We start from the raw sequence: 8,564 nt of genomic DNA, 5'->3' as shown, positions 1-8,564 counted from the left end.
ATATAATAAAAATAAAAATATAATTTTATTATATAAAAAGTATATTCTAAAAAAAAGCTCAATTAAACTTATGAACAATTCAAATTAAGTATTACAATGCTCAAATTTAATTCAATTGATAACTCAAATAATACTTACTACTTAAAAAAGTCAAATTCAAATTCTTTTTTGAGTCAAACTCGAATGATTTGTGAACAGATCTCTTGAATCAACATAGGAAGGAACAAGATCTTATGGATAGGAGAGCATTGATAAGTTCTAACATAAACTAGCTAAATTTTCAACTTTCCTTTTTCCTTTTTATAAAAAGAAATACCAAGTCCTTCAAAAAGGACATAAATTATTTGAGAAGTATCTGTTCAGTGTTTACTGTTTATGTCTAAGGCCTAGGACATATGACGACAAACAACAATTGTGCACAATAAATTTTATTTATTTATTCTTTTCAAAGAAAAGCTGTGCAAAGTAGAGGTTACAAAAAAAAAAAAGGATTTTAATCCACAAGCACCTTACATTGTTGTTCCACAACCTTTCTTCGTTTTTTATCATCAATTGCCTGCAAGGAAACAACATTACTTCACATTAGCTAATTCAAATTTTATATTTCTCTATTGGGCTAGCTATCATGATTGATTCTTCCACTTTTCACAAGCATTCAACTTAGCTGAGCAATTCTCATTTATACATCAAAATTTACTTTTTCACATTCATCAAAGCACATCAAAAAGGTCTTTCGGAATATGAATGTGTGAGATCAGCAACAGCAATGTAATGAAAGAAAGCATTTGTTAATAACAGAGTCCATTCTCCCAGTCTGAATTACATTTTTCAAACCAATTTCTGCTATGATGAAATTATTACCTCTTGACTCAGGCAATCTGGTGCACGAACCCTCTTGGAGCCATCAGCCAATCGCTTACATTGAAATTGGTTTTCCAAAGATGCCAAACTATCACTCACCTAACATTACCAACATTTGCAAAAGACTAAATAATGGTGAACTTTGACCAATAAGGGGATGTGATTAGAGATGGTATTTGCAGTTTGAAGACTTGAGTTAACAAGTGGAAAATGGAGCTCAATGAAATTATTGATTTTTTACCTGGCCTTTGATGGCTCCAATTAACGACTCCTGACATCCGGACGCATGCACATTTTGTAAACTTGGGCATTGAAGGAGCAATCTCTCTATGAAAACAGAGAGTTTATGAGATACTTCTTAAAACATAAGAAAATAAATGAGCATAGTCAAGTCGCCAAACTAGCAGATTGATACCTGGATGCAAGTTTTTACAAGAGATGAGATTTAGGTCATTGAGTTCGGGACAATTCAAACATAAAGCCTGCATTTAGATCCCCAAATAAGAACCGCATAGGGTATTAAGAAGAAACTGGTAAAATAGTCAAGATTAAGGACAAAAGATCTCACATCTAAGCCAGAACAACCCCACAAGCTAAGTTTTTTTAGTCGGCTATGTTTGATAATAAGCTTCTGGTACATAAGGTACAGTTTATTGTTCAATGCGTTTGGAAGTTCATTATCGCCACTTTCATCACAAGGTGAATTCTGGGAATCAGGATCACATACGGTCATCCCACAATCCATAAGTTCAAGAAGAGGTAGTTGAGCTGTGGCAAACTGAATTCCACCTGAAAAAAGCGGAGAAACACATCAATGAATACATTTAGGTAAAAATAGGACATTCACAGGATAAATACGGCCATGCGGAGATAAAGGTGTGAATCTTAGACATGAAAATTACTTGAAGTTATGTTAGGACAAAGAGCAAGGAGGAGTCTTGACAGTGTGTTTGGGAACACATTGCAGATCATTCCAATGCCACTATCACTGATGCTAGACCTAAGACGAAGCAGCAAGCATCAGGACTGAAGATTAATTGATAAAAAGTTAACCCTTAGAACCAGCCCAGATAAATGGATTAACAATTTAAAGCTGGAGAAAAACATACCCGCTGAGATCAAGCAATTCTAATTTTGAATAACTTGAAGCAATAGCAGCAACAGATGCATCTGTGATTTCTGAGCCAAGAACAAGCGAAAGCATCCGCAAGCCCCTGAATAATATCAACAACAATCAGTAAACTAGTGACTAGTTATCCTCCAAATGCAGAAATCTATAAAACAAAGCATGGCATTGCTAGAAAATTTTACAAAACAAGTCCTCCATTTAAACGCTATGACTCCTGATAAAGCAAGGCAAAGTCTATAGGTTCTTATGTGATACATGATTAAAAATGAACGTGTGGAACAAAAGGTTCAACAAACCTCAAATTAGCAGCTGTAAGAGAAAGCACTACAGCATGTGAAAGTCGAACTGATGCAATGTGGATGTTTTGCAACCTTGGACAACTTCTACCCATACCATCAACCATGGTTGTAAGATCGGTAGTATCATTTTCTTGGCGAGAAAATTCTAAGGATATTTCTTTCAAATTGGGACAGTTAAAAACCTACAATACAAGGCACATATAAACACAAATTCAATAATATTGCCCAAAAAAGTTTTGAACTTGGAAAAAAAAAAAAGAACCTGATGAAAAAGTTACCATCTTGGAAAGGGAATAAAGATCAGAGAGCCAGAGTGTAGATAGACTAGATGAAGAGAGGACAAAGCCCCCTAAATTAGAACATCCTTCCATCTTAAGACTCGTTAGGCAGCGTTTATCAGCAACAAAACGACCCAATTCATCCCTATACATGAAACATTAATTAAAAGTTAATCAGAACCACTTAATCTACCATTTATTAACTTAAGCCAACTTAAATTGCAATTACACATAATCAAGACAAGGAACAAAATATGACAAAAACATTAAAGAACAAATAAATATTACATCGGATTCAATTATAAACTGGACTTTTAGCATAGTGTGAATAGACATTGTTCTAGACCAATAAAAAACAAATAAACATTCACTCTAGTCGTTTGGAATTTTACCCCTTCTTATAATTCAAAAAAAAAAACAAATAAATATTTACAAACACTAGTTAGGTCACGAAATTAAAAGAAAGAAAAAAATTGACCAAAGGACCATTCAACTAGATATTTCTATGCATTTCACTCCAACTTTAACCTCTTAGTGACTCATACCTTTCAATTATCTTACTGGTGAAAAGACTGATAAATTCAACCAAATAGCTAGATCTAAGCCTTTTCGGAGCCCCGACAATCAAGCAACAACAGGAGTAGCAAAGTTTATTAACTGAGCAACTAGATATACTATTTTAAAGATCTAATGATAAATTTTAGGAAAAAAGAGGGAGAAAAAAAAGTATACCCCGTGATCCGATTAACAGCCGTATTAGATGTAGAAATCTCCATAGACTCCAAATTAGGACAAGAAAACGCAATGCAAGCCAGCATCGTTGCATCCACATCACTGTAAAACCCAAACAAGAAAAAATATCGAGTAAAACAAGGGTAAACAAAAGTCCAAAAGCAGCATTGATCCCTCTCCCTACCCTTACAGCTCCCCAAAATGATGCAAACAGAAAACCAATTTTACTGCTGCTTACAATGAAACAAATTGTTAGGATACATCTCTCTAAGTGAATAAAGATTTTCCAAACAAAATTTTTGTTGCAAAGTTAATCCGATCCCTTATTAATTATTGCATTGGTTTTAGCTTTTAAGTTTCATGGCGTTTTGATTATAGATCAGTTTCCACTTCATTTCACGGATTATGTGTTCTTAAATTATAACCAAATTAATTATCATTTCATGATTTTATCTTGATCTTCATTGGTATCAACCGATCCAACCAATAAAATCCTAGATCCGTCAAACGTTGGCTTAGACTCGAACCTTTCCATCTTAAGAGACATTCTAACGAGGCTCGGGCATTTCTTCAAAACCAATCCGATGAACCTGAGCTGACCCCTAGGTGGGACCATAAGTCTCAGCTCCTCCGCCGACCTCCACAACCTCTTCGTCGTTTCCCTCCAACCTTTACACACACTCGCCGCCGCCAAAAGACCCGCTGGCGGCAATCTCCTCAAGACCTCCCACAAACACCCAGCCGGTAACCCACCGGAGATCATCTCATTATCCGGATCAAGATCTGTACCCGGGTAGGGAGAATTAGACTCATCTAAATCGCGTGCCGGCGAGTCAGCGCGAGTGTCTATGTCGTCAAAGGAAAGCGCACGTCGGAGATGCGTGTAAGACTGACGTAGGGGCGGAGGACGGGACGCGGATGATGAATTTTCGACAGTAATGGCGGATGGAGATGAGGTAGGAGTGGAAATCGAAGTAGGGTAGGTGGTACTGTTGAGATGGCAAACGTGGCCTTTCTTGGGAAGACCACATCTGCCACAATTGTAACTGCCGCGGCGCTTGGCCGGTTTGAAGTCAAACTCCGCGGCGGCAGGAAAGGAAGTGGAGGTTGACGAAGAAATGTGAGGCTGTGGGTGGTGCATCGCCGCCGAGCGATGAAAGAAATAAATTATTGGAGCAAAAGGAGGAGAGATTTGGGTGAAGACTAGAGAGGAAAGAAATATTGAAAATAAAGGGAGCGGGGAGGGGCGGGAGAAATGGCTACTTTTGGCGCCTGTTTTCGAAACCTGTAATGGAAAATAATAATAATATTATTATTATGAGGTGAGGGAGGAGCGTCGCCAGTGCCTGGTTTATGATGTTTATTTACTGCTTTACCCTCTACCTTTGTTGGTAGCACAGGCAAAGTGGAAAACGTTAAACAAATAAAACGCCGTTTTTTCCTTTTTAATGATATTTATGGAATTTTGATAAATAAAAAAAGTGATATATATGGAATGGGAAAATATTTTCAGTATTTGGCTGTAAATTGGACAAATTCATTTACCAGCAACAAACACTTATAGAAGTTTCATTACTTGTTATTTTATTACCTTTTTTATTATTGAGGAGCCTCTGAAAATGAAATGTACCTAAGATATTAATTTAGGTTTAATAGTCAAATTTTTATAAAAATAATTAATTTTTAATTTTTTTATATATGAATTTTAAAATGTTTGGAAAAAGGTCTTTAAATTTTTTCAAAAATAAATAATTAAGTCCATGCTTTTTTTTTTCGCTCAATTGGATATTTAAATTGTCAAAATGCATCAAAAAAGTTAGGGACGGATCCAAAAATAGAATTTTTTCTATTTAGGCCATTTACAATTTATAAAATTTTAAATTAGTAATGGTAAAATTGCACTTTGGCCCACCAAAAATGATAAAAATTTTATTTAATCCTCTAAAATTTATAAATATATAGGATATTAAAATAGAGAAATTTTATTTTTATTATCATAAAAATATATAATTTAATTCCCCCCTAAATCGTATTTCTGGATCTACCACAGAAAAAGGCCATTTCACTATTAACTTTAATGGTCAACCATTAAAGCTATAGAAAAATTATAAAATACTTCTTTTGGTGCGATAATTTTATATTTTTAATAATTTTATTATCATAAAAATATATAATTTAATTCCCCCTAAATCGTATTTCTCAATGCACACAAAAAGACCCTTTCACTATTAACTTTAACGGTCAACCATTAAAGCTATAGAAAAATTATAAAATGCTTCTTTTGGTGCGATAATTTTTATATTTTTTATAAAATTTATATTTCTTTACTTTTTTATAATTTTCTCACGACTTTATAAAATTTTATAATTTTTTCTATATTTATGTATATTTTATAAAAAAATTTACGATTTTATAAAATTTTACATTTTTATAATTTTTATGATTTTATAAGTTTTTTATATTTTAATATTTTTATTAAAATTTAATAATTTTATAACTTTTATGTATTTTTATTTTTATCATTTTTGTCATATATCACGCCATGGTTGTAATATGTGGTGGCTTTAACTAAAAAAAATTAGGGGTGGTAATGGTCAAATGGCCTTTTTCATGGTGGATCTAGAAATACGACTTAATGGGGGCAGCGGCCAAGTCAAAAAAACTTTTGGAGGTCAAAATTAAATTATATATTTTTATGGCAGTAAAAATGTAATTTCGTAATTTTAATAACTTATATCTTTATAATTTTAGATGATTAAATCAAATTTTATCATTTTTGGGGGGCCAAAGTTTAATTTTATCATTACTAATTTAAAATTTTATAAATAAAGGGCCTAAATGAATTTTTTTTCATTTTAGGGGGGTTGGGGCCCTTGCCAGCCCCACTAGATCCATCCCTAGCTTTTTTGATGCATTTTGACAACTCAAATACCCAATTGAATAAAAAAAAAGGGCTTAATTGTTTTTTTCAAAAAATTTAAGGGCCTTTTTGGTGTATTTTAAAAGTTTAAGTACCCAATTAAGTGCAAAAAAAAAAGGGGGGCTTAATTGCTTTTTTTAAAAAGTTCGAAGACTTTTTACACCTTTAAGCCATTAATTTATTAATAAAATAAATGTTTAAATTCTACAATTTTTTCTTTTCAAAAACTATTTTTTGATTTTGAACAACCATGGTAAACAGTATTAAACATTTTAAAAGCTTTTTTTTCCATACTTTTCAATCTCAATCATAAATTAGTCTTAAGTCAAATAGCACCAACACCACTGTTCCAAATTGTAATATTATTGACAGCAAGGAAATTAGTATAGGATTAATCTGAATTAAAGTACTAAGAGTGTTTCATATGAATATATTCCACATTAGTGACCATTGAACTTGTAACATTGTATAAGGAATGAATTGGTTATACGATGCAATATGTGTTATGTGATGTGGTATTAAAGATTGGCTAGTGTAATTGAAATAAGTTGTGTTACAAGTTTATGGTATATTGAAAATTAATATGAAATGAAAATATGATAAAGATGTGAGTGAGAATTGTGATATGAGGTTATTATTGTGAATGGTGAAAATAGATAAGTTCCGATAATATCTACTCTTTTTGACATAATGGTTAAAACTACTCATAGCCCCTCCCCAATCCATAAATAGGACGACAAAGTGTTTTAGCACACTCAAACATACGTCTTCCTACATTGGCAACAATGCCCATACCAATCGAACTAAAACTCAATCAGTAGAGGTAAGAACATATTTAAATATTTTTAAAAGAGTCAAACGCTACTAATGACTTAATGGTAAGTTTGCAATAGAAAAGTATAATTACTTTACTAGTTAAATGTGTGTATTATTTATGGCTAGATTGCTCAATGTATATATGTAAAAGGTGATCGAGCATGTGATAGTCTTTTAAGGAATATTACACTAGAAAAATGAGGTGAATTTGGTTACGATTGTTTGTAGTTTACAAAAGATGAGACTTTGGATAGCATGGAAGTGAATTGAAATGGTTTTTGGGTTAATCAACATATAAGTATTGATACTTGAAGTAGAGGTATCGATTCTATCTGGATCAAAGTAAAAAAGGATTCCATTAAGGTGCAAAGTAACAATAACATGACCCTTGGTATCAATACTATCTAGCCCAAAGGTATTGATACATTTTCTAAGGTATTGGTACCACAAACCTTTATGTTTCTTAAAGATATTTGATATTGGGAGTTGTTTTAGATTAATAATATTTAATCAATGATGAACTACTTAAGGTATGAACTTGTTTTCTAGGATCAATTAAAAATTGGTTTTGATCGACAATGCCTTTAGGCATCGAATGTAGCATAACTTATCCAATATTGTCTACAATCCAAGTAAAAAGTGTTCCAAGTCAACTCAAGCTCAATCAAACATCATGTTTTAAGTTTGTTTGTACTTAAACTCTTTCTATATAATAGTTTTGTAATTTTATAATATAAAAATGATAAGGAATGAGAGTAATAGAATGGAAGCGGATCGTAAAGTTTGTTCAAGTCACAAATTTGACTTAGGGCTTTAAACATTAAAAAAGAAACTTGGATTTTAGCATAACCTGAAACGCAAACGAATCCAAGTCAGATAAAAATAAAATAAAAAAATAATTAAAAACAAATAACTAAGATGAATAAAATAGCATAATGAAATCTAAGATTATAGTTAATAAAAAAACGAAAATAAAGAAGATAGAACGTGGTATGTAGAAGTCCTAAAAAGCCTTGAAAACACAAAGAATCCACAACTCCCTTTAAGCGGCTGTAATTTCTCCTCCAAGAAAGAAAACTTGGCAATAAAAAATTTCAAGATGATCCCCACAATCTGAAAAGATTGTTAAAACTCTTCTAAAAGAAACTCAAGAGAAATTCTTGAAAAGAAAACTCAAAAGAGAATTTATTAACTCAAAAGAGAAGTTGAATAATAATGAATTATATCATTTTGTACAATGCAAAGGCCTATATATAAGCTAGCTAAATAAATCTAAATAAAACTCTTAAATATGCTAAAATTCTAATTTAATCTAAACAAGAAGTAGTTTTAAACTAAACTTTCTTATTAACATATAACTCCTAAATAACTTAAAATACTTAATAATTATAATTTTTTTGAATAAAGTAATAATAAAACAATAAGAGCTAATAAATACAATATTGGACTTATATATAATAAAAATTAAGCCTAAAACCTAAATCCAATATGAAGCATCTAGGCTTGTGGGATCGATTGCGGTCCTTGAA

At 32.0% G+C, this 8,564-nt stretch overlaps 1 protein-coding gene across 1 annotated transcript; it reads right to left on the bottom strand.

Moving 5' to 3' along the window:
* Positions 1–256: 256 nt before the first annotated feature.
* LOC108465685 (F-box/LRR-repeat protein 17-like) lies at positions 257–4,661 on the bottom strand. Its single transcript, XM_017766061.2, has 11 exons — positions 3,827–4,661; positions 3,300–3,401; positions 2,568–2,712; positions 2,287–2,471; positions 1,971–2,075; positions 1,764–1,861; positions 1,430–1,650; positions 1,277–1,343; positions 1,103–1,188; positions 862–960; positions 257–556 (listed from the first exon to the last, which is right to left on the bottom strand). The coding sequence occupies exons 1-11, from the start codon at positions 4,438–4,440 to the stop codon at positions 494–496; spliced, it is 1,785 nt and encodes a 594-aa protein (XP_017621550.1). The 5' UTR covers positions 4,441–4,661; the 3' UTR covers positions 257–493.
* Between the last annotated feature and the right edge of the window lie 3,903 nt (positions 4,662–8,564).

This window comes from Gossypium arboreum, chromosome 7 (genome assembly GCF_025698485.1).
Source record: "Gossypium arboreum isolate Shixiya-1 chromosome 7, ASM2569848v2, whole genome shotgun sequence".
Lineage (NCBI taxonomy): Eukaryota > Viridiplantae > Streptophyta > Magnoliopsida > Malvales > Malvaceae > Gossypium > Gossypium arboreum.
The sequence above is the reverse complement of the archived record's forward strand: the minus strand, read 5'-3'. Positions and strand labels throughout refer to the sequence as shown.

Coding starts and splice junctions, on each gene's coding strand:
- LOC108465685 (XM_017766061.2), bottom strand. CDS start 4,440: ATGCACCACCCACAGCCTCACATTTCTTCGTCAACCTCCACTTCCTTT. Junction 1,862..1,970: donor GAATTGCTTGATCTCAGCGG/GTATGTTTTTCT, acceptor GCTTCGTCTTAG/GTCTAGCATCAGTGATAGTG. Junction 1,189..1,276: donor TTGTAAAAACTTGCATCCAG/GTATCAATCTGC, acceptor CTGTTTTCATAG/AGAGATTGCTCCTTCAATGC.